We start from the raw sequence: 26,316 nt of genomic DNA, 5'->3' as shown, positions 1-26,316 counted from the left end.
AAACACATACAATATATTCAACACAATAATTATATTAAACAGGAGACAAATATAACATAACAGGGTAAAACACTATTTTTAGGTTCACCGGTACCCACGCTGCTAATACCTGTGACTTTCCCCAGTCACGTGACTTGATGTAGCAAATGTAAGATTAGTCCCGTTGGTACGTGTACTTTGTTGGGGTCCTCAAACACCATAAAATTCTTTTCTGTGGTGGTTTAGCAGTGTGGCTGACTGGGTTCAGTACAACCCAAAGGACTCACAAGGGGGAGAAGGTGGTAAATCCCTCCACAGGTTTAATGTGCAGTAGGTTATAAAATCCCCAAACCCTTACTCCCTGGCTTGAGGACACAGTTCAGGGACTAGGGGGTCCCCCCAAAAATTCCCTAACTAAAAGATGGTGCACTCACAAACTCCATGAATGATCCTCAGGTTGAGAGAGGACTCTGGACTCAGTCACTGCAGAGTGGCTGATCTCTGCTGGCATAGATCCTCTTCAGGCAGGAATCAGGCTGCTTCGGACCCAGGATTTCCCCTCACCACAAAGGGGTGTGGGCTCAAGGTGCAGATTGCACAACTGTACAAAAATCCAAACTGTAGTCTGCTAGCCCAGTGTCCAGACACACTCACAGCAGGCAGCAGCCCTGAACTAGCAGCCAAAGCAGAGATGACGGTGTGGTGACTGGTCTCACCTAGGGAGCTGGAGGGCTAACTCAGCCTGCCTGGGGAAGTTTCCCAGCAAAACTCTACAAACTGGGAATCATCAGTGGAGAAGGAAAAGCCCAGCTGAGGGATCTTGCTTTCAGGTCCCTAGAGGCCAGTTCTCAGCAGAACCCTGCATGAAGGCCTGGGAGGACTCACCAGCTCCCCACACAGCCAGTCCTATTCTTGCCCTGGCTGGCTCCAGACTGACTCAAAAATGGCTTCTCCCCTTTCCTGAACTCCCTGGGAAGGACATCTCACTCCCTATTGGTTTCCAGGTAGACTCTGAGTTTGCCTTGGCTCCCCCTCCCTACCAGGGACAGTGTGCCTCTCCCTGAGCTGCCAGCAGACAGAGCCCCAGGAATCTAGGTAATCTCCTTGAGGGTTACATTTGGATGTTACTTATTTGCTTGCTGCTGCTGAGGCTCATGGTGCCTGGTACTTGGCCTGCAGCTCAAGGCAGGCTCCATGGTGTCGCGTGGGGACTGCATCTTGTTGGAGCCCACGGCCTCCTGCAGCCCTCTGGCCACTCCTGGCTCACCATTTCAGATTTTGGTTTGGTGTGAGTGTGTGTGGGGGAGAGAGAGAGAGTGCTGTCTCTTTAAGCAAAGCACTGAACGCATTTTCAGCCAGCAGCAGCTCGCGGCAGCACTCATTTCTGAGTCAGCATCAGCAGCCAGGCTGCCCCTGCTCAGCAGCGACCAGGTACACAGGCAGGGGTGGGGAGGACACCGTGCGTTTCTGTACAATGAAGATGGAGTAGAACCCAGAGAACCTTTCTTCTGAGGGAACTTTGCATATCATTTGCATATCCAAAAGATGAGATATTTCATAGACTTATAGACTTTCATAGAATATTAGGGTTGGAAGGGACCTCAGGAGGTCATCTAGTCCAACCCCCTGCTCAAAGCAGGACTAATCCCCAATTTTTGCCCCAGATCCCGAAATGGCCCCCTCAAGGATTGAACTCACAACCCTGGGTTTAGCAGGCTAATGCTCAAACCACTGAGCTATCCCTCCCCCCAAAATTATCATTTTGGATCAGATTTTGTTTTTGGGGTGGTTGAAGGAAAGATTGGGTACAGCCCTCAGCCCAAGAGAGTAGCCCTGGCTACTATTTCCCTGATCCACTTGTCTGTGCTCACTGAAATCCATTCCTTTAGGAAATCGGAAATCCCACCCTAACTTCAGCTCTGGGTGGAGGTCTAGGCAATAGTTGCCAGAAAGTGGGTTTTTGGAGGGATGAGGTTGATTCCACTGTTTTCCATTAGGGAATCTGTTGTCCCTTGGCTGGTCCCTCTATGAGGACAGGGAGTGAAAAAGAGCACCTCTCTCTGAAGGCCAGTCTATATTCTCTCCTGAGAAGGGAGAGATTGTTTGCATTTTACTGCATTGTCAGCCACCACCGTATTGAGCTTATCTCCAAAAAGGAGGGAGCTTATAAACTTGGCCAAGTATAGGACCTGATTAGAGTGAGCATCCCCCTTCCAGGGCTGGAGTCATAGGTGGCACCTGGCTACTGAGCTGGAAACCATGGCTTAGCCTGAGAATCTCATTGCAACACTGAGGCATCAGCTAAAACACTGTCTGTAGGATTACTTTCATTAAAGTGGAGTCAAAGTCAGGATGATCTCTGTCCTTAATGGCTTTGAGATCGTCCAGCCTGGAAACAGATACTCCTGCAAAGCAGGTAGCTGTCAGGGGATGCTTCAAAGCCCTTTTTGAGAGTGGCATCCATCTTTCTATCCATGGGGTTGTTAGGGTAGAACTTTCCTTCTGAGTGAATAACCATATCCCTGGTGAGGGACACTACAGTGATGTCAACCTTTAGTGTCTCAGCAATAGAGCCCTTTGGTTCTTGAAAGTTACAGAGCCCGAGTTTTGCTGTTTGTGCTTGTCCTTATCAGGCTTGTTCCATTCATCCCTAATCACTTCCTCCAAGGAGGAGGGAAGGCATATTGAAGTCTCAGGGGAGGATTCTGAGGGGAGAAATTTTCTCTGAGACTTACTCCCAAGGAGCCTGCTCAGGTTTCAGAGTCAGACAGCTCCAGACAGCTCACCTTCCTCAGTGGAGGAGTGCAATTCAATATGGACAAATGCGAAGTACTCCACTTAGGAAAGAATAATCTAATCAGTTGCACAATATAAAATGGGAAATGACTGCCTGGGAAGGGGTACTGCGGAAAGGGATCTGGGGGGTCACTGTGGATCACAAGCAAAATATGAATCAACAGGGTAACACTGCTGCAAAAAAAAGCAAATATCATTCTGGGATGTATTAGCAAGAGTGTTGGTAAACAAGACCCAATAAGTACCATTCCACACTGAGTAGGCCTCAGCTGGAGAATTGTGTCCAGTTCTGGGTGCCACATTTTGGGAAAGATGTGGACGAATTGGAGAAAGTCCTCAAAGAGCAACAAAAATGATTAAAGGGCTAGAAAACATGACCTATGAGGAAAGATTGAAAAACTGGGTCTGTTTAATCTGAGAAAAAGAAGACTGAGGGAGAGTATAACAGTCTAAGTCTGTAAAAGGTTGTTATCAAGAAAAGGGTGATAATTTGTTGTTCTTATCTACTGAAGTCAGGACATAAGTAATAGACTTAAATTGAAGCAAGAAAGATTTAGGTTAAACATTAGGAAAAACTTCCTGTCAGGGTAGTTAAGCACTGGAACAAATTACCAAAGGAGGCTGTGGAACCTCCATCATTGGAGGTTTTTAAGAACAGGTTAGACAAACACCCGTCAGGAATGGTCTAGTTATTACGTAGTCCTGCCTTGAGAGCTGGGGACTGGACTATAAGTTCTACTGAGGTCCCTTCCAGTCCCACACGTCTAGGTTTCTATGATGGAAGGCTGGATGCAGTCTGGGCACAACTCACCATCTGTTGGGACTGGGAAGGCTGCCTCACGTATATAGCAATGCTTAGATTTGACCAAGTGTTTTCTTGGCTGCTCTGCCATGCCTGTAAGCGGCAGAGGAGCCAGCAGAGAGATGCTGCAGTGGATGTTCAGGGAGGGTTAAACCCCCAAAGGATTAATTAACTCAGGGAGAGGAGGAATGCAGAGAAGAGAGAAAACTGCTCTTCATTGCCCAAAAAAATAGAAAAGATAAAATAGAAGGAGTAAGGGCAGAAGCAAAAGAAACCACCATTGTGTATTGCTGTGGAGGTAGAGAATCTAGCAGTAAGCAGCAACAGAGGGGGTGCGGCCAGACCGTGCTACACCAAAACACCAATCCACCTTAATGAGCTGCAGAGGGAGGAGAGCATCCCAGATGTCAAGAATTGTGGGGGATGCTGGGATGCAGAAATTTGTTTTGTCACATCAACCAAACTCTTCTGCCATCCACCCCGGTCTCAATTCTGTGAGAAACAGATTCTCTCCCAGCATGAGAGATATAATTTGGTAGCGAATTCCATCTAAAAGCCATTTCTCCGTACCAGTCAGGGAATCAAAAAAGCCTGCTTTCAATGGTATGCATTCGTGCATGCACACACGCACGACCGACACATTTAAATATGTAAGCATAGAGGGCCTGATCTAAAGTGCATTGAAGACATTTGGGGTCTTCTGATTGTCTTCAATGGGCTTTGAGGCAGGCACTGATAGTATCAACTATTGGTCCGTAGCTTTTTGTGAGGAGGGGATCTTCTAGGACAGTGGTTCTCAAACTTCATTGCACCGTGACCCCCTTCTGCCAACAAAAATTACTAAATGACTCTGGGCAGGGGTGGGCCGGAGCCCAAGCCCTGCTGCCCTGGGCTGAAACCTTTGGGCTTTAGCGTCAGCCCTGGGCAGCAGGGCTCAGGCTTTGGCTTCAGCCCTAAGTCCTAGAAAGTCTAACACTGGCCCTGGCAACCCCATTAAAATAGGGTTGCAACCCACTTTGGGGTCACGATCCAGTGTGAGGACTACTGTTCAAGGATATTAAAGTTTCCTATTAAAAACAGAAAAGCTTGGACCACTTAATCATAGTACTTAAAAAAAAACATTAGAAGTCACTAAACCCATTTAAAATTAGGGCCCTACCAAATTTCTTGTTAACCTGATTGCTCCGCAAACAGAGAATGAAGATTACAAGATAGTGATAAGGTCCTATAAATGTTTATGAGCTCCACCTCATCCTACCTGCTGGGAGAGAGCGTGGGGACCAGTAGGAAGGTTGGGATGGAGAAGTGTGGGATGGTTGGGTATGTGGAACACTGGCTTTGTGGATGAAAGTATAGAAGTATGGGGCAGTGGAAAGGGAGATAAAAGGAAGAAGTGTTCATTAGGGTCAATCAGGAAAGGGGTGGGATCATTTTGGATGAAAGAATAAGAAGGCATTCAGGATGCGGGTGGTTCAGAAAGACTGCAGATAGAAATAAAGAAATCCAGTTAGCACTTTTCCTGTGGAGAATGGAAAGACTGGGAGCATAAAATAGCACCTAACCGCACAGAAGACTAGTTACTTGCCATTCAGTTATTGAAGTTTACTATTGGTAAAAAGCTTGAACTATTAATAGCCCAGGAAAGCCAGAGGTAGGGACCATGGTTCCAGTCCAGAAACATGTTCCTTACGGAATGCTCTGATAAACTCACTTCAACGGGTTCTAAATACATTGGTATGTCTAGCTGGATGACTTGTGTGTAGATGTGTGAAGCTACTAACATTTTGTTGTTCTGTACTTTCTTCTAGTTCAGTTCTAAATATAAATTTAAGATTAGCGTTATCACATTACCCTGATAATATGTGCGGTCGCCATATTTTTCTCAACATACTTGCTTTGTGGGTTTCTTTCAGGGTGATCTTAAGCATTCCATGCAAAATGTAAGCAAAATACATTAAAATTAATAAAATCTATATTGCTCAATAAAAATATGAAGACCTCATTGATGGAATAATTAATCACCTAGGAACCTTTCCAAAACTGGTAGAAATGGCCTTATGTGTATTTTTGAACTTCTGAGGTAGTGAAAGCAAAGAGCACTAAGTTTGCATTTTATAGCTAAAACCAACATACTTAATGCAGACATGAAGCAGTATCAGCATAGAGTTCCCCGGCACATATAGTATATTACACAATGAGAATTTGGAAGATATACAAATGAAATATTTTATTCAAATAAACTGTTATTCATGATCCTAGCTGTATTGGAATCCAAAGTTCACAAATTAAAATTTGCTTTCAAGAGCACTGTTTTCACATGTAAGGTGATAATTATTAGGGATTCTCTACACAGGGACAAGTAAATTAAAATAAACTGAATTAAGACCACTTTAATTTTGAATGAGGGTGTTCATACAGGGGTTTAATGCTATTTATCTAATCTACTTCAAATTCATATCTTGAGTTAATTTGGATGAACTTTCCTAGATGTCCCCATATAGACAAGTCCTTAAATTGAACCACTTAGTTCCACTCAGGTATTGATATAGCGTCATTACCATAGCATCCAAGATGATTACAATGACACTAAACCTCAACACTATTTTCATTCTGAATTATGCAGATCATGTTTTCTATTTTCTTTATCATGCTTTGGCATGCTAAAGCTAGTATGAACAGCATGGTATTGTGGCATCTAAGTGCATTTTTGCAAATCAGACAGAAGTCAAGATTTTAGGAGAGTCCATTTGTATTGTTAGGTTTGCTTCTGGTACTTGACTTCTCATGACAGACACTATATGAAGAAAATTAAAAATAGAAGACAACAGATTTCATTTTAAGTTTCCAAGAGGTTTTAAAATATAATTTCTTTTACATGATTAAAAATATGACAATTTTATTAAATGAAACACTGTTGGATCCACCTTTTCCAAAAAATAAGTGAAATTTTTCAAAACAAATGATTTTGTCCATACTTCATATGTTAGTCGCATCTATCATCATGGACTCATGGGAAATCCCAGTGCCACACAAATCAATAGCAGAACCCTCACTGATGTCAATAGGCCATCCCAATAGGTCAGGGTCACTCCCTTGTTTAATTTTAAGTTTGCAGAGACCTAGCATAATGGGGTCATCATGATCACGACTGGGGTCCCTGGGCGCTAGTGAAATTTAAATATTAAATAATTATTAGCACACAAAGCTAACCTGATTAAATACATATGACAAAATGTCCAGCACAAACTAGAGTTATTAAAACACTACCAGTAAAACCAGTATTAATTCAGATGGTCTCTAGGTTAGAAGAGGCAGCCACAGAAGAAGCTCATTTTTTCTAAATTTTAAATTCACAGAACATTACTACTCTTTGTTTACAGTTAAAAAAACTTTATTCAGAACAATTAACATAATTCACCTATTTACAATAAAATTAGAGTTTTGAAAACTATAAAACATCAAAATATAGAGCTGTTTTTTAAGTTGTTCAAGCAATTAGGTTAAACAACAGATTTCAAATTGTCAAATTAAAAGTCTGAGCTCAAAATATTACGGCTACCATTTAAAAAAAATTCTAGTAAACTCTTTTCCTGTCTTCTGGTACCCTGTTGGTGCTATCATCCTACATCATCACATTAATATTTTAGAACAAATTGACATTCCAATGCCTAAAGCATGAATATGTTAACATAAGGGGCTGTTTCATTTATTTGTAAATGAAAAATGAAAGTTTAATAGTAGAAAATTTCAGTGAAAAGCATAAAAGCAATAAACTGAATGTTCTAATTATTTAAACATTTGATGTATCATAATAAAGACTGGGAATTTGTAAGTGATGTTAAAAAGGGATTTCTTAAAAAAGCTGACACTACCGGTTCCTGAAGAGTTTGACTACTGCAAGGCAGTAATTTATTATTATGCTTGAAAGGGTTATGGAAACAGCATCATGAAATAAGTGGACATCACAATCGTCATCCCCAAGCCCAATGACTCGTTTCTATTCTCTTGCTAAAACACAGTAGTAAAAGTCTGTATATGTTTATGGGAAGCCAGAATGGGCATCCATTAAAAAGTTTTGTAAAATTTAAATTTCAAAGATATATTTCAATGAAATTCTCCTTGGAAAGGTAAGTGGTCATTCTAGAATTGTGCATTACAGTGGCAGACATGGGCTGATGAGTCTCAGACAAGAAATACTGCAGCAGGGAAAAATCAAAGTCCATCCTTTACTTGAATGCTTCCAGTCCTGCCTGAAATGATGAGCATCACATCTAAATCTTACTTTTTCTTAGAAAGACGAATTAAAAGATTTGTTGATGTCCTTGATTTCAGACCCAATGTTACATTGTCTTCAGAAAGACTTCCAACAAGGTTTCTCTGCATATTTGGTTCTTGTTTCCGGCTTCTTGTTCCAATTCCTAATGAAGAAATAGATGTCATTTTAAAAAACAACAACCCTCTTTCAAAAAGTATGAGCGTTGTTTCTTTATTTTGTTTCATGTTGGGGGCAACCTTGTGAGATAGTGTGTGGATTCTACAGCTTTTTCTACATTTATCAGCGTCTAGCTTTCATTATTAAAAAAAAAAAAAAAAAAAAAAGCCAGCTCTCCTAGGTGAGAAGATAATTTGCTCTGCTAAATTTGTAGTGGAAGATACAGAAACATGACCAGTAAAGGAGGTATCGGACTCCACTTAACGTTGTGCCTTATTGAAAGAAACTATATAATGTATACATAATATGTAGATATATATTTGACACTTTATTCTCTAGTATGCCTAATACCCTATTCAAATTTGTATGTAGACAAATTTACCTAACTCAATTTGAAAAAAAACCAACAGAACTTACTGTTAGCTATTGAGCACCACCTCATTCTTTCCCCGGAAGCATGCCTTTTTGGAAACAAAACTGCTACTATCGTAAGAGCAGAACTCTTTCTTCTTGACCTCAGTGACATAGTATTTAAGCACATGACATATCTGAAGTATGTGTTACTAAATGCCTGAAAGGCAGGAAAACTAACTTGTGTTTATCCCTTTTCTTTTAAAAAAATCTTTTCGGTATGTCTAATATTTTGCAGTATTAAACTAGGTACTCAAATACATGATTCCTTAACAATTCAGTTATAGAAATTGATGTTGGTATCCCTTATTTCCTAACACTTGGTAGAAATAAGTAACATGGAGATAGCACTGTACACAGAAGTACAGAAGCCTGTCTACTATAAACTTTCAAAAAAGCTACACTATTCTATTGCAACTATACTATTGCTAGATTTTGTCTGTGGGAAAGGGTATGCGACCAGAGCATGCCTTTAAGCTAAAGTCAGCAGAATGAAATGTAGAGTAGCCTTCAACCTACTCTAAAATTGTACAAGAGGATTATGCCACCATTGGGAATGACTAAGAATGGTAGAGGAGGGAAGGCATAGGTAGCTTTAAAATCATTTTTGCATCCTCCCCATTCCTGAGCCGTGCTGAATTCAGTTCTGACATAGTCCACAATCTAGCTCAGAGTTTTCCATATAATCTCTTCCCATACATAAAGTTACAGAAAGCATTCAGCTTTTGTTTTAGATTCTGTATGCACTGTTAAAGAAAGGGAAAATACATCTAAAATCCTGATGAAAGAGGATAGTAACACTGGTGTGAGGTTGCTTTCCACAAATAAAAATGAAACTGAAGTCCTGACAAAAATGTACAGCACTATGCAAGATATTATAGAATACATCGTATGGGATTAAGGTTAAGAGCTGTCCAGAGAGTAAATATTCCGTTTGACAACTTTTGAAATTTGTGGAAGGAAAAACAAATCCTTTGAACATTTTTTTTGAAACACAGTTATGTCAAAATGTGTAAGCGGCAAAGAGTCCTGTGACACAGTCAAAATGTCTGTGTTTGGATACAAAAAGTCTTCGGAAGCGACCAGAGTGTCTACCCTGGACCTCAAAAACGTTTTGTAGAAAACTTCATGAAAATAAATACATTTTGGCTTTGACAAAGCAACACATTTTAATAAAGAACATTTAGTCAAAAATGTTCTGATCAGCTTTAGTTATGGTTGCTCTATGTGGAAGTTTTCATAGAACAGGTGGGCTTCACAAGTTTTTGGAAAGATGAGAGTAAGGATACTTAGTAAAAATTCATTTGGAGATGAAGACCAAGAGTAAATAGGAGCTTAAAAGGTGTAAAATCAAGAGTGAGCTGAGGTGACAAAAGGACCAGTTAAGAGAGAAATCTGTGTGAAACACTGGCTGGGGAGAACGAGATTAGGGAAGATAATTTACTTTTACAATTATTAAGATGTCACAGTTTGACTTTTAAATCTTGCCTTCAGCAGCTGTTGTTTCAGGGCAAAAGGTTCAAGGGATATTTGCCAAGTGGGAAGGAGGACAGTTAGAATACATGAACCTGGATAGTTCTTTCTAATACAAAATAGACTTAGTTTTGGGTGTTTTAGTTTGAGGCAAATTTGCAACAGATTACTTGGGTTTAATCCTTGAGTAACACGCCCTTCAATGCGAGGAAACTAACAATAATATAAAATACATTAGCATCTACAATGGGCACTCCGAGCACACAGAGACTAAATGTTAATTTAGAACTAAGAAAGCCACACTTTTTTGGAAAATTGTGGGACAAATGCTCTTCATACATTTTTAATCAGTAATAGACTTTGTTATAACAGAGTTTTCTATATCTCAGACAGAAGTTTCTTGCAAGTCACTATTATAACCACGTTTTACAGAATGTTTTGGGAACACCACCTACAGCAGTGGTTCTCAAAGCCGATCCGCCACTTGTTCAGGGAAAGCCCCTGGTGCACCGGACCGATTTGTTTACCTGCCGCATCCACAGGTTCGGCCGATCGCGGCTCCCACTGGCCGCAGTTCGCTGCTTCAGGCCAATGGGGGCTGCGGGAAGGGTGGCCAGCATGTCCCTTGGCCTGCGCCACTTCCCGCAGCCCCCATTGGCCTGGACCGGCGAACCGCAGCCAGTGGCAGCTGTGATCGGCTGAATCTGCGGACATGGCAGGTAAAGAAACCGGTCCGGCGCACCAGGGGCTTTCCCTGAACAAATGGCGGACCGGCTTTGAGAACCACTGACCTACAGTATTGTAAACAATTGCTAGCGGCTAAAGAATCCTTAAATATTGCTTGCAAATTTCATCTTCTCAACTTCACTGCTGTGTTTTCCCAAACGGTATCAAAAATTTATCTCATAAATCTCTAGTTGGAAAAGTAATCAGTGCTGTGTTAAAAGATGAAGCAAGCATTCAAGAAAGGTTTGGCAAAGTGCTTAAGAGATTATTTTATTTCTCAATAAAAGCAGATCTGGAAATTCCATAGCAGGCACTTAAAGCTGATACTTGTCAATGGGACTGTGCCAGATCAAACCTGCTATCAGTGAAGAGTATGCTTTTAGAGTGATTAAAATCATTCAAGTACCTATAAAGATGATGTTTTTATCATTTACATTTGTTATAAACTTGGAATACTGGGACCACGTCTAATCAAGACCCAATAATTGACTAAACTTATTCCAAGTTGGGTGTTTGTTGTTTTTTGTGTTTGTTTTTTAAATGAGTGGACATACCATATTCAGCAAACAGCTTAGCTGACTGATCACAGCAGCAAACCATGAAAATGACAAATTGTAAATGTCAGAATTTAATCTTGGACCTCCTACACAACCAGCCATGGCCACAAATTCCAGTTTAATATCATAAGTTATAGTTTTGACACTTACCTGCTTTTTTGGGCACTCGTAAAGGTTTATGACTTAACAAGATATCCTGTCGAATACGCTTTGCAGACACAGTATTTTGCAGGCTACTTAACCCACTCTTTGGCACAGAACTTGAAAAAAAGGCAAATAAAAAATTTACTTTTAGTGAAGCAATGTTAAGCCCTCTCACTGTACCTTGGTATTTCAGGACATGCAGTCTGAAAACATATTAAACAGTAAAAAGAAAAGGAGTACTTGTGGCACCTTAGAGGCTAACCAATTTATTTGAGCATAAGCTTTCGTGAGCTACAGCTCACTTCATCGGATGCATACTGTGGAACCTGCAGAAGCCATTATATACACAGAGACCATGAAACAATACCTCCTCCCACCCCACTCTCCTGCTGGTAATAGCTTATCTAAAGTGATCACTCTCCTTACAATGTGTATGATAATGAAGTTGGGCCATTTCCAGCACAAATCCAGGTTTTCTCCCCGCCCCCACAAACCCACTCTCCTGTTGGTAATAGCTTATCTAAAGTGGGGAGAAACCTGGATTTGTGCTGGAAATGGCCCAACTCGATTATCATACACATTGTAAGGAGAGTGATCACTTTAGATAAGCTATTACCAGCTGGAGAGTGGGGTGGGTGGAGAGAAAACCTTTTGTAGTGGTAAACACCCATTTTTTCATGGTTTATATGTATAAAAAGATCTTCTGTACTTTCCACAGTATGCATCCGATGAAGTGTGCTGTAGCTCACGAAAGCTTATGCTCAAATAAATTGGTTATTCTCTAAGGTGCCACAAGTACTCCTTTTCTTTTTGCGAATACAGACTAACACTGCTGTTACTCTGAAACCTGTCATATTAAACAGTATCACCTAGTATTAGTGGGTCTTACTAAAAAAATGCAACAGAATAAACTCAATTTTCTTTCTGGTGGCTGTCTTCAGATTTCATTTCAAACAGTTTTCTTTTAAAGCTTTGTACTACAATCTTGTAGGAATGTATTAATTGTGAAAATAAAAACAAACAAGTACATCATTTCATGAAACAATGTAGTCCAAAATTCCATTGATATTTGGGAAGCAATGGATGCTAATTGGATGGTCATAATTAAGGACATAAGCGTACTAAACAGAAACCAGATGTCACATGAATAAAAAGGTCTCGAAATGGTCAAGCTGTGTATATTGCTTCAGTCAATTTTTTCATTACTACAATAATTCTCCCTCTCCCTCCATATAGTGGAGCTGGATGGATGGAGGGAGACAATCATTTCACAGCTAAGCTTTAAAGAAGGTGGTTGAAGCTGACAGTTTACTAAAAGAAAAAAAACTAGTATTTTATAGTATTTCAACTAATGGAATTAAAGCATGACAATGAACTACAATGAACATGAAGTTGTCAGTGGCATCACACTCCTACCACTATTGTCCCGCTCACCCTCCATGACCTGATTCTGTAAGACAACTTTGAAATCCAGATACAGTAATTTTTAAAATATAAACCACAGCTACATTTCTACATGTTTTCTTGTTTCTCTAACAGTATTTTATAGCACCATCCTTCATACTTTATAGAACTCTGGTTTAAAGGCTGTTTTATTAAAAAGCTTGTGTTCTACTCAAATACACAGCAAACAGGAAAACTGATTAAGGCTAGGATCTGCTTCCTGCTGGGGCCCCTTTATCTCTGAAGCCTGGCTCCTGAGAAGAGGATCCACTCAGTGGGGGCATGTGAGGAGCCTTTAGCAAGGGACCCTCCCCCCTTCCTCCCCATGTTACTAATGACTGGCTTCCAGTCACTGGCCTGGGAACCAGGGTTGCTGGTTACTATGTTTAGCAAGTGTGTGTGTGTGTGTGCGCGTGTGTGTTGGGGGAGGGATGGTTGAGATTTAGACATTGTATTTCGATGCTGGATTGCGAGGGATATATTTGGTGTAGGGAGGGCATGGGGCAGTGGGGGGGGGGGGGGGAGAGGAGGAAAATATAAGGAATGCTATCTCTCTTCCTTCTCCATAAACAAGAATGTGGTTCCCTTCTCTCTTCCCCACACAGTGTTAGATAAGAGAGGGTGAAATGTGTCTCATCTGGTTTTAGGAATGAGTGTGTTGCTTGTGGTCAGACAGCATGATTTTAGGGAGGAAAAGAAGAGAGTATTACTGAGAGAGCAAGTGCTGAGGTTTCCTCTAAAAGTTATCCTGGTTCGGAGAGCAGGAAAAAGTGTGTGGGAGAAGTGGGGGTGGGGATAGTGAAGCAGCTGTTTTGGGGGGGGGGGGCGATTAGGCTGTATGACTTTAGTGGTTTAAATGGAAGACAGTGGAATGCTTCAATTTAGAAGAGTTTTTACTGTTACATAATATTTGCATCTAATCAGGCAAAAGAAAGTTTCAGAAACAAAAATGGTAATTATGTACGTTTCTAGGATTAACCTCTTAACCTTAGGAATTAGTGAGTGATTTTGCAGCAAACTTAACTGAGGCATTTCATGTACTCTGAGAAATTTAGTTATTTTTCCTTAGAATGCTGTGCACTGCTTTGACAAAATGCCACAGGAATCTGGATTGTTTAGCTCAACTCAATTATTTCAGAATATGTGGAAATACAAAAGATACCTCTCCCAGCCCAGAAAGCAACAACAGAACACTTCCTTTTAAATTTAAATTGATGTCAACTAAAGCATGAGCATGGAGCTTCTTCACTTCTTGGAATGAGTGAGTGTACTGAACTTCCAGGAAGAACAGACCTGTTTTAAAAAGGTCCCAGAACAGTGATGCAGCCTGTGCTGCATTTCTGCAGCCTGTGCCTTTGCTAAATTAGGAATAACTGAAGATTTGTTTTTTTTTTTAAAATGATAAACACTCATAAAATTAGGGTTGCATTTCTCACTCAAATGTGCTAATAATATTAAAAAAACCCAAACAACTACTTGAAACTTGATATCAGGATTCATGACTTCTCCAGAAGCATTTTATGGATAGAGCCTTCATTCAGACATTAAAAAATAACTTATGCTGGAATGCATTACTGACTGTATCAACCAGTGCCAATCTATAACAGCAACTTATTTAAAGGGATGCTATTTTTTTTGTTTTTAATTAAAAACAAATTTTTCTGCTAAAGGACCCTTGAATAGCATCTCCTGAAATTAAAAAAAAAAACCTCTTAAAAACTGGTGTGGTGTGAGAGGGATTTTTCTACTACCCTGATGTTCAGAAGCGATTTTTCACAGGCCACAGAGTAACTCCACAAAACATGAGGCCACCCTTTATCCTTCATGCCCTTCCCTTGCATAGAAGCCTGCTTGCTGCCCTTCCAGTTTCAGCTTTGCTGCTGCTATTACTAGTAAACATTCTCTTTCAGGATCTAAGTAGTGCAGTCCACGAAAGTGAAGTTATAATGGTTGAGATAGAAATTGTAATTGACCAACAAAACAGTGAAATTGACAACACACACAAAGGATGTCAAATGCATGAAAAACATTTCTTCTCTCTTTCAGTGTTGGTAATCTTCAGTGTTTTCTGTAACAGTAAGCACACTTTCAGATAGAAATTTGATTTTCAAATTGATGATGCAATTTCCCCTTCTAAATCAGAAGTCGTTTTCCCAAACACAGTGTAAGACAGTTATGGAAAATGCATTGTTAGTCTGTACTGATTCTACTAAAACTAAAAAACGGTTCATATAAAAAAAAACCCTTTTAAGAACCTTATTAACTTGGGAAGGTTAATACTTAAATCTGAATTGTCAAAGCCATTGTGGGTCAGAATAATTTCTCATATTTCTGGACACCAGTGACTTGATAAAAACTTCTTCACATGTGGGAATTGTGATGAAAATGAATTGTGATGAAAATGAGAGCAGTAGGTAAAAGCTCATTTGAATGGCAGTGGAACAGACACTGTTTTTAAAATTACCTTAATAACTTTCTTTTTCTCTCAGCAGCCGAAGTCATTGCCATATAAGATGGCTGCTCATGCATTGGACCAGGATTTTTATTCAGCAGTGATGGGAGACCAAGTCTGAAATTAAAATAAGATACTAATTTAAATTATGAAGACCCTATCCTGTGTCAAAACAGTTATTTTTCACTTTTAGCCAAGTAAGTGTTTTTCAACTGAAAAAAACAGTACTGGTAATAAAATGAATTTATTCCAATAAAAAGCAGAAATAGTTATAATGTCTTTTTTGAAAGGTAAGGACATCATAACTTTTCTTTTGAAAGCCAAAACATGGTACTATGATATTAGTAGTTAACATTTATATGGCAGTTTTCCTCAGAGGACTAAAAAGTGCTTTCGAAGGAGGATTAGTATTTCCCCATTTTACAGCTGGGAACACTTCTTAATTTCTCTGAATCTCAGTTTTTCTAATGCCACACAGAAGCAGTACTGGGAATAGTACCCAGTTTTCCTGACTCCCAGTGAGTGCCCTATACCTCATCCCTAGTATATTCGGTAGCAAAATACATCCAAAATGACCAGAAAATTTAACAACTTAATTTGCAGTTTGTTTTTAAGGTCTCATTAAAACAGGATAGGAGTTTCAAAAATGCTAAGTGTTGGCTTGACTCTCCTCCCACTGAAATCAATGGAAATTTTATTATTGACCTCAATGACCAATGCTGAGAACTTTTGAAAAAAAAATCACAGCATTAGTTATTTAAGTTTACTAGAAGAATAAAAAACAGTAAAACTAAAACAGATTAACTGCATAAAAAGAAGCAATATAAAACAAAGCATGTAGGAAAAGAGGAATAGGAAAAGAATGAGGAATTCTCCTCATGCACGGATGCACATAACTACCTTTGTAAAACACTGCTGTTGCTGCACAGGTGTGACTCCTTTTCAGATAGGTCAGCAGAAGGGTCATTTGTGTTACTTGTACCTTCATACAGAGTCACTGTTGAGTTCATGTCTATCTGTTCACACTGTGGTATCACGTTATATGTGAAGTCCATGTCACACTCTTCTTTCAAAGGGAAATGAATGTCTACATTACAATTGTTAACTTCGGGAAGACTTGCCACTTGTAATGGTTGCTTTATCACAGTCTGTGTACAAAAGATTGGCATAGATTTTCTGCAAACTTCTGGTGTATACACAATAGGACGAACCTCCTTGCTGAGGGAATCCTCCAGGCAACTAAGACTAGACTGTTCAGAAGCTTTAGGACTTTGCGCTGTTGCTGGAGAGTTCATGAGTTTCCGCCTTGTTCTTTTTTGTGGAGGGACTGCACATTGGCTTACACGTTGCACATTTTTCTTGACTTCTTCTGAAGGCACTCCTGAAGGAGTACCTGATAAATACAATGAAGACTAGTTAGCAGTTTACTGAAACTCTGTTCATTAGAGCACTGCTTCCCCCTCACCCACAATTCAAACTAGTGTAGCTGGGGTTTCATTTATTTTCCCTTCTTTCCTCCCTCCTCTGCCAAACAAAGTAAACTTCTATGCAAGAAAAAGCTATTAGAAATAATTTCTGTTAAATGAACACATTTGTATTTAAAGGAAAGAATACAATTATTTCTATTATGGTAATTACCTGTATTGCAGAATTTGGTGCTGCACTCACACATGTACAGAGATCTCTGTCCTAAAGAGCTTACAATCTAATTTGAAACAACACACTCCAGATGAGTGTGACAAAAAAATAGAAAGAAGACAGTGACTAGGGAATGGCGCATAAATATAACGCAAGTAAGCTCTGATGATTACACAGGTTAGCTATTGTACAACTTAGTTGTTCCTGAAGGTTTTAAGTCATAAGTTATTATTTTTCCTTAAAAAAAGAGCACCTGGCCCCAACTGCCCTCACAATGTAGCCATTGTTAATTTGGCTGACTTCTAGTAAGTATTGCACACTGTGGGGCAGGTGTGATCATGAGGTGGAAGGAGAGAGGATTGTTATAAGTGGAGGGAGTAGAGGAGGAGACAAGAATAGGGAAGAAACCTTGGAGCTAATAAGAAAAGAGAAGAAGAGTAGGAAGGTTACATTGGATCTTGTCACTCTTCTAAAAACAACCCCATTTCTAATAAAAGTGAAACAATTAAAAAAAATTAAATGTTTTCTGAAAATCTTTAAAATGTCAAAGGAAGCAGGAAAGTAGATATACACAATCACACCCAACAGAGAATACTCTGTTTACCCCTCAGTAAGTGGAATGACTAAAGTATTATGGCTTGATTTAAAACAAACAAACGCACAAAAACAACTGAGGGGAGAAAGGAAGGAAGATCCTATTATTGCTGAAGTTTTTAGCAAAGGAGAATCAGTGTAAGATATATATCATTGTTTAAATAGCTGGGTTAGTGGTGACCCTAGTCAATGGGTAGTTTATAATATAAGTGAAACAATTCCCATGTTACAAATTGAAGCTAGCAGCGGCCAGTCATAAAAATGAAAGGTTCCTATATTTTACTTTCATTTTAACTTTTAAACTGATGAAGTAAACTCTGATACGCTTACAATTACACCTACTATGGGCTGGCTTGACTTCCGTTTGCAGTCCCAGAATCATACTTTACCTCTACTTTGCTTGCTTAATTCTTATGATCAAGTAAGTAGTGAGTAGATTGCTCAGGAAATAATCTGAAATGTTAAACTGCAGTACTCACTGAGGACAGATGAAAAAACTTTTGACTGAGAAAAAATTCAATGCAATTTTAGAAGTGAATTTTGAGCTTATCAATCTGAAATGTTCCTTAACTTTAGTTTTCTCCTAGAGACATTACCCTAGAGCTTTTAACAGCTTGAAAAACATGTGAAGGATGGAAAGTTGATTTAAAAAATATAGGTAATATAATAACTTTCATTTTTGCAACAAAATTACAGTATATACAAACAACAAGACCAGACAGCACATAGTTTATAATTTGCTAATTTTAGTTTGTAACTAAAGCTTAACTACCACCTTTTCTGTGCAGTAAAGGGGAGGGCAGTGATGAAATGTTAATAGAGAAACAATAATAGAATCATAGAATATTAGGGTTGGAAGAGATGTCAGGAGGTCATCTAGTCCAAGCCCCTGCTCAAAGCAGGACCAACACCAACACAAACTAAATCATCCCAGCCAGGGCTTTGTTAAGCTGGGCCTTAAAAACCTCTAAGGATGGAGATTCCACCACCGCCCTTGGTAACCCATTCCAGTGCTTCACCATCCTCCTAGTGAAATAGTGTTTCCTAATATCCAACCTAGACCTCCTCCACCGCAACTTGAGACTACTGCTTCTTGTTCTGTCATCTGCCACCACTAAGAACAGCCTAGTTCCATCCTCTTTGGAACCCTCCTTCAGGTAATTGAAGGCTGCTATCAAATCCCCCCTCACTCTTCTCTTCTGCAGACTAAATAAGTTCAGTTCCCTCAGTCTCTCCTTGTAAGTCATGTGTCCCAGCCCCCTAATAATTTTCGTTGCCCTCTTCTGGACTCTCTCCAATTTGTCCACATCATTTCTGTAGTAGGGGGCCCAAAACTGGACACAATACTCCAGATGTGGCCTCACTAGCCCCGAACAGAGGGGAATAATTACTTCCCTTGATCTACTGGCAATGCTCCTACTAATGCAGCCCAATATGCCATTAACCTTCTTGGCAACAAGGGTATATACCTCTAGAAACCCTTCTCGTTACCCTTCACATCCCTTGCTAGCTGCAATTCCAGTTGTGGTTTGGCCTTCCTGCTACAGCCCAATATGCCATTGACCTTCTTAGCAACAAGGGTACATATCCAGCTTCTGGTCCACTGTAATCCCCAGGTCCTTTTCTGCAGAACTGCTGCTTAGCCAGTTGGTCCCCAGCCTGTAGTGGTGCATGGGATTCTTCCTTCCTAAGTGCAGGACTCTGCACTTGTCCTTGTTGAACCTCATCAGATTTCTTTTGGCCCAATCCTCTAATTTGTCTAGGTCACTCTGGACCTATCCCTAACCTCCAGCGTATCTACCGCTCCCCCCAGTTTAGTGTCATCTGCAAACTTGCTGAGGGTGCAATTCATCCCATCATCCAGATCATTAATAAAGATGTTGAAAAAACCGGCCCCAGGACCGACTCCTAGGGCACTCCACTTGATACCGGCTGCCAACTAGATAACGAGCGGTTGATCACTACCTGTTGAGCCTGACAATCTAGTCAGCTTTCTATCCACCTTATAGTCCATTCATCCAATTCATACTTCTTTAACTTGTTGGCAAAAATACTGTGGGAGACCATATGAAAAGCTTTGCTAAAGTCAAGATATATCACATCCACCGCTTTTCCCCAGAGCCAGTTATCTCATCATAGAAGGCAATCAGGTTGGTCAGGCATGACTTGCCCTTGATGACTCCATGTTGACTGTTTCTGATCACCTTCCTCTCCTCCAAGTGGTTCAAAATGGATTCCTTGAGGACCTGCTCCATGATTTTGCTGAGGGCTGAAGTGAGGCTGACTGGTCTGAAGTTCCCCTGTTTCTCTTTCTTCCCTTTTTAAAATATGGGCACGATATTTCCTTTTTTCCAATCGTCTGGGACCTCCCCCAACTGCCACGAATTTTCAAAGATAATGGCCAATGGCTCTGCAATCACATCAGCCAACTCCCTCAACACCCTTGGATGCACTAGATCTGGACCCATGGACTTGTGCATGTCCAGCTTTTCTAAATAGTCCTTAACCCGTTCTTTCACCACTGAGGACTGCTCACCTCCTCCCCATACTGTGTTGCCCAGTGCAGCAGTCTGGGAGCTGACCTTGTCTGTGAAGACCGAGGCAAAAAAAGCACTGAGTACTTCAGCTTTTTTCCACATCATCTGTCACTATGTTGCTTCCCCCATTAGTAAGGGGTCCCACACTTTCCCTGACCTTCTTCTTGTTGCTAACATACCTGTAGAAACCCTTCTTGTTACCCTTCATATCCTTTGCTAGCTGCAACTTTAATTGTGCCTTGACCTTCCTGATTACATCCCTGCATGCTCTAGCAATATTTTTATACTCCTTCCTAGTCATCTGTCCAAATTTCCACTTCTTGTAAGTGTCCTTTTTGAGTTTAAGCTCACCGAAGATTTCACTGTTAAGCCAAGCTGGTCGCCTGCCATATTTGCTATTCTTTCTGCACATCAGAATGGTTTGGTTCCTGCGCCCTCAATAAGGCTTCTTTAAAATACAGCCAGCTCTCCTGGACTCCTTGCCCCCTCATATTAGCCTCACAGGGGATGCTGCCCATCAGTTCCCTAAGGAAGTCGAAGTCTGCTTTTCTGAAGTCCAGGGTCCGTATTTTGCTACTCTCCTTCCTTCTTTTTGTCAGGATCCTGAACTCAACCGTCTTATGTTCACTGCTGCCTAGGTTGCGACCCACTTCTACTTCCGTTACCAATTCTTCCCTGTTTGTAAGCAGCAAGTCAAGAGGAGCACGGCCCCTAGTTGGTTCCTCCAGTACTTGTACCAGGAAGTTGTCCCCAACACTCTCCAAAAACTTCCTGGATTGTCTGTGCATTGCTGTATTGCTCTCCCAGTAGATGTCAGGGTGATTGAAGTCCCCCATTAGAACCAGGGCCTGTGATCTGGAAACTTCAGTCAGCTACCTGAAGAAAGCCTTGTCTACCTCATCCTTCTGATCTGATGGTCTATAGCACATGCCCACCACAATATCACCCTTGTTGCTCTCGCCTCTAAACTTAACCCAAAGACTCTCAACAGGCTTTTCTCATTATGCTGTTTCATTTCACAGCTGTGGAATTTTTGTTTGAGTGTAGCATAAATGAAAGATATGTTTCAAAAATAATTTCCCAGTCTTCCATTTCATTTCGCCTACCACTATCTTTTATAGCCATACTGTGATACAGACAGCTATTTTTCTCAAAGCCCATTGGCCAATGATAGGCAAGAGGGTTTTTTTGGTTTATAAACTAGTTTCAATTGGCGCTCTTGCAAGAGCACTAACGATTCCATTTATAGTTCACTACAAGGTCTGCTCTCTCATCCTTGGCCTTTTGTCAAGTACTGTATACATTTTTACTGTAAAACTAATGTCCTTTATTCAGAATATGTACCTTCTGTCACAACTAAAAATGGTGACCAGCGCTTCCATTTAAAGGTTTTTGGACAGCTTATATTCTGAAATCCCACAAAGCTTTATCCAGCAAATCCATTTCTAGTCTTTGAAACAACTATCCATTAAACATTTCAGGACACATTTTTAAATATTAATTTATGAGGCTTTGCTGCAGCTTATATGCATCTGAAAGTGTGTGTTTCGGGAAAAAGTAGTGGTTAGTGTTCTATTTGTCTGCCGTTACATTCCGACAATGAGGTTCCAATTTCAGAAAGTTTGCTTACTGTAAGATGCTGGGTTATTCAAATGTCCTAGGAATGACTAGGAAGTAAGTCTGTGATACACAAACATCTTGGAGAGAGTGCCAAGTTTTAGAAGCTTCTACAAGACTAAATACAGAAAACACTTTTATATTAACTGTAAATGTGAGCATTTAAGCCATGAATTAGACAGTGGAGAACACAAAATTATTGCCAACATTAATAATTTGTTGAACTTCATCACAGTAAGAAATATTTCATATTGCAAAACAAGTACATTAATAAAAAGCAGATTGCAGGGGTTCTATCTGGGCAAATATAAGCCAGTAATAAAAATACCAGGCCTTTAAAATAACTAACACAAGCAGAAAGAAATTCATAGTAAACAACAAGTTAAAATAAAACAGAGTACTAAGGCAAAGTGGCCAAGATACTAGAAGTAAAGAGAATGTCCTACTGTAATCTCTTGATTCTAGCATATGGGGCTTTAAGAAAAAACACTAAATATTGTGATATTCATGAAAAAATTATGAGAGTTGTCAACACTGCTTACAACGTTATTGTCACAGGCTCAGGCTCAGGCTAGCTAAGGTCTGGAACTAGAAAGCAAAGTGTCAAAGCCAGAAAGGAGAAAAGGTACAGGAGCTGTGGAAGAACATAAGAACAGCTAGGCTGTGTCAGACCAGTGGTCCATCTAGCTCGGTATCCCGTCTTCTGACAGCAGCCAATGCCAGAAACCTCAAAGGGAATGAGCAGAACAAAGCAGTTATCAAGTGATCCATCCCATCATCCAGTCCTAGCATCTGGCAGTCAGAGACTTAGGGATACTCAGAGAATGGGGTCGAATCCCTGACCATTTTTTCAATCAATGGACCTAATTATTTTTTTGAACCCAGTTATAGTTTTGGCCTTCACAATATCCCCTGGCAACGAGTTCCACAGATTGACTGTGTGTTGTGTGAAGCAGTACTTCCTCCTTTTTTGTTTGTTTTAAACCTGCTGCCTATTCATTTCATTAGGTAATCCCTGGTTCTTGTATTATATGAAGGGGTAAATAAAACTTCCTTATTCACTTTCCTCCTCCATCACGAATGATGTGAAGAAAGACATCTCTTTCTAGGTCCTTATAACCAGGCTACATCTAAATCTTGTCATGCAGATGCAACCAACATCTCTAAGGCCTTGTCTACACTGATACTTACAGTGATGAAACTTTCTTCGCTCAGGAGTATGAAAACTAAGCCCCCCCACCCTCGAGTGCTGCAAGTTTCAGCACTGTAGAGTGGCAGTGTAGATCGTGCTACAGTGCTGGAAGCCACGCTCCCAGTGCTGGTAGCTACTCTCCTCGCAGAGGTGGTTGTATTACCGTGCCGGGAGAGCTCGCCCAGAGCTGGAGCCGTGACTACATCAGCTGTGTAGATTTACCCTAAGATTATGTTTACACTGCAGCTGGGAGCGTCCCTCTCAACCTGGATAGACAGAATCACACTACCTCTGCTCAAGCTAGCATGCTAAAAATAGCGGTGTGGCTGTAGGGGCACAGTTAGCGGCTTGAGCTAACTGCCCTAATCCAAGCCTGCCTGACCCCCAGGGCCTGAGCTTGGGTGGCTGGCCCAAGCTGCTGCTCACATTGCAATGCCCAACCTGCTAGTTTTAGCTAGCTAAAAGTCAATGCTAGCTTGAGTCAAGCTCTCAGTTTCAGTGTAGATGTATCCAGTGATAGCCTTTCCTATTCATCCATACAGTAAAACATGTCCAAATTCTCATTATCTCACATCCCAGTGACTGCATCATTCTTTTCTGGCCTTGATTAATGCAACCTTGTCCTGCTCATATCCATTGAGAATGCTGCTGCTAATCCCCTCTGCTCATGTCACCCATCTCTTTACATCCTCCACTTGGTCCCACTTCTCTATTGCATTAAATATAAGCTACTTGTTTTCATGGCCTATTCCCAGCCTACTTATCAGCCCATTTGCTATAGAGATGTTGACACCCACATATCCAATTGGCCTATAATGCCAGCCTCCATTGTCCATTTGTTAAACTTTTAACAAGCACCTTCATGCTTTTTCAGAGGCTCACCTCATACTTGGGAGGAGTTCCCCATAAATATCAGCAAAAGTACCATACTGTCCTGTGTCTATGTCATACGTCAGACACATAGATAAACATAATTTCTTGGGGAAAAGTCAACATGGTTTTTGTAAAGAGAAATCATGCCTCACCAATCTGCTAGAATTCTTTAAGAGGGTCAACAAGCATGTGGACAAGGTGGATCCAGTGGATATAGTGTACTTAGATTTTCAGAAAGCCTTTGACAAGGTCCCTCACCAAAGACTCTTAAGCAAAGTAAGCTGTCATGGGATAAGAGGCAATCCTCTCATGGATTGGTAACCGCTTAAAAGATAGGAAACAAAGGGTAGGAATAAAGGGTCAGTTTTCAGAATGGAGAGAGGTAAATAATGGTGTCCTCCAGGGGTCTGTACTGAGACCAGTCCTATTCAACATATTCATAAATGATCTGGAAAAAGGGGTAACCAGTGAGGTGCAAAATTTGCAGATGATACAAAACTACTCAAGATAGTTAAGTCCCAGGCAGATTGCGGGAAGCTACAAAAGGATCTCTCAAAACTGGAAGACTGGCCAACAAAATGTCAGATGAAATTAAATGTTGATAAACGCAAAGTAATGCACATTGGAAAACATAATCCTAACTATACATATAAAATTATGGGGTCTAAATGAGCTGTTACCACTCAAGAAAGATCTTGGAGTCATTGTGGATAGTTCCCTGAAAACACCTACTCAACGTGCAGCAGCAATCAAAAAAGTGAACAGGATGTTGGGAATCATTAAGAAAGGGATAGATCATAAGGGAGAAAATATCATATTGCCTCTATATAAATCAATGGTATGTCCACATCTTGAATACTGCATGCAGATATGGTTGCCCCATCTCAAAAAAAGATATACTGAAATTGGAAAAGTGCAACAAAAATGATTAGGGCTATGGAACAGCTGCCGTTTGAGGAGAGATTAATAAAACTTGGACTTTTCAGCTTGGAAAAGAGACGACTAAGGGGGGATACGACTTAGGTCTATAAAATCATGACTGGTGTGAAGAAAATAAATAAGGAAGTGTTATTGACTTCTTCTCATAACACAGTAACACATAGGGGTCACCAAATTAAATTAATAAATAGGCAGGTTTAACACACAAGGAAGTATTTCTTCACACAATGCACAGTCAACCTGTGGAACTCTTTGCCAGAGGATGTTGTGAAGGCCAAGGCTATAACAGGGTTAAAAAAAGAACTAGATAAATTAATGGAAAATGGGTCTATCAATGGATATTCTCCAGGATGGAGTCCCTAGCCTCTGTTTGCAAGAAGCTGGGAATGAGCGACGGAGAATGCATCAATTGATTACCACCTGTTCATTCCCTTTGGGGCACCTGGCATTGGCCACTGTTGGAAGACAGGATACTGGGCTAGATGGTCCTTCGGTCTGACCCAGTATGGCCGTTCTTATGTTCTTACTTACAGATGGGGAACTCTATCTTGGGAAACAGTAACTCTGAAAAAGATTTAGGGATCATGGTGGATAATCAGCTGAACATGAGCTCCCAATGTGATGCTGTGTCCAACAGAGCTAATGTGATTCTGGGATGCATCAACAAGGGATTCTTGGGTAGAAGTAGAGAGGATATTTTACCTCTGTATTTGGTGCAACCACTCCTGAAATACTGTGTCCAGTTCTGGTGCCCCCAGTTCAAGAAGGATGTTAATAAATTGGAGAGGGTTCAGAGAAGAGCCATGAGAATGATTAAAGGATTAGAAAACATGTCTTATAGAGATAAATAGATTGAACTCCTTGAGTCTATCTTAACAAAGGGAAGGTTAAGGGGTGACTTGATTATAGTCTATAAGTACCTACATGGGGAACAAATATTTAATAATGGGCTCTTTGATCTAGCAGAGAAAGGTATAACATGATTCAATGACTGGAGGTTGAAGCTAGACAAATTCAGACTAGAGTCTGAACAGAGTGAAAATTTTTAATGGTGACAGTAATTTAATCATTGGAACAAATTACCAAGGCTTATGGTGGATTTTTCATTACTGACAATTTTAAAATCAGGATTTGATATTTTTCTAAAATATATGCTCTAGGAATTATTCTGGGGAGTTCTATTAATCCTCTTTCAAATCCCGCTAAAAACTCTTTTTTTCCATGATTCCAACAAAAAAAACTTGACAACAGCAAGGCTGCTGGTGTGCTGAGACCATTACCTATCACGCTGACCAATGTTGACTCATTGTTCCTTTGCTCCCCCCATCCCCATCTAGTTTCCTTTGTTTTATATTTAGATCGTAAGCACCTTTGGGGCAGGAACAGTCTTTTTGTTCTGTTTTTGTCAGGGCCTACCAAAAGGGGGTCCTGAACCATGACTAGGACTCTGAGGTAGTATGGCGATACAAATATTTCATAGAACCCAGGAGCCATATTTACCAGACTGCTGCTTTACACAAATTCACAAATAGTTATGGCACAAATTGAACATGAGATGGGCATGAAATGTATCAAACAAAGTGAATTAATTAGGGAAGTCTTTAACATTGTGTTATCCCAATCTTACAAGGAAAGAACAGTACTGAAGCTAAGTACAGCAAGATAAGTAAATTTTGGGGCTCTTTTAATATCGGTCATTACATTATTAATG

The 26,316-nt window shown here is 40.3% G+C and overlaps 1 protein-coding gene across 1 annotated transcript in view; it reads right to left on the bottom strand.

Moving 5' to 3' along the window:
• Nucleotides 1–7,164: 7,164 nt before the first annotated feature.
• Nucleotides 7,165–26,316, bottom strand: part of KIF18A (kinesin family member 18A) — a 107,998-nt gene continuing 88,846 nt past the window's right edge. Inside the window, exons 13-16 of the mRNA XM_073350650.1 lie at nucleotides 16,116–16,608; nucleotides 15,228–15,332; nucleotides 11,327–11,436; nucleotides 7,165–7,995 (exon numbers count right to left, since the gene is read on the bottom strand). Of these exons, the coding sequence (XP_073206751.1) occupies nucleotides 7,856–7,995; nucleotides 11,327–11,436; nucleotides 15,228–15,332; nucleotides 16,116–16,608 (848 nt within the window). The 3' untranslated portion in view covers nucleotides 7,165–7,855. The remainder of the gene's footprint in view (nucleotides 7,996–11,326; nucleotides 11,437–15,227; nucleotides 15,333–16,115; nucleotides 16,609–26,316) is intronic.

This window comes from Lepidochelys kempii, chromosome 6 (genome assembly GCF_965140265.1).
Source record: "Lepidochelys kempii isolate rLepKem1 chromosome 6, rLepKem1.hap2, whole genome shotgun sequence".
Lineage (NCBI taxonomy): Eukaryota > Metazoa > Chordata > Testudines > Cheloniidae > Lepidochelys > Lepidochelys kempii.
The sequence above is the reverse complement of the archived record's forward strand: the minus strand, read 5'-3'. Positions and strand labels throughout refer to the sequence as shown.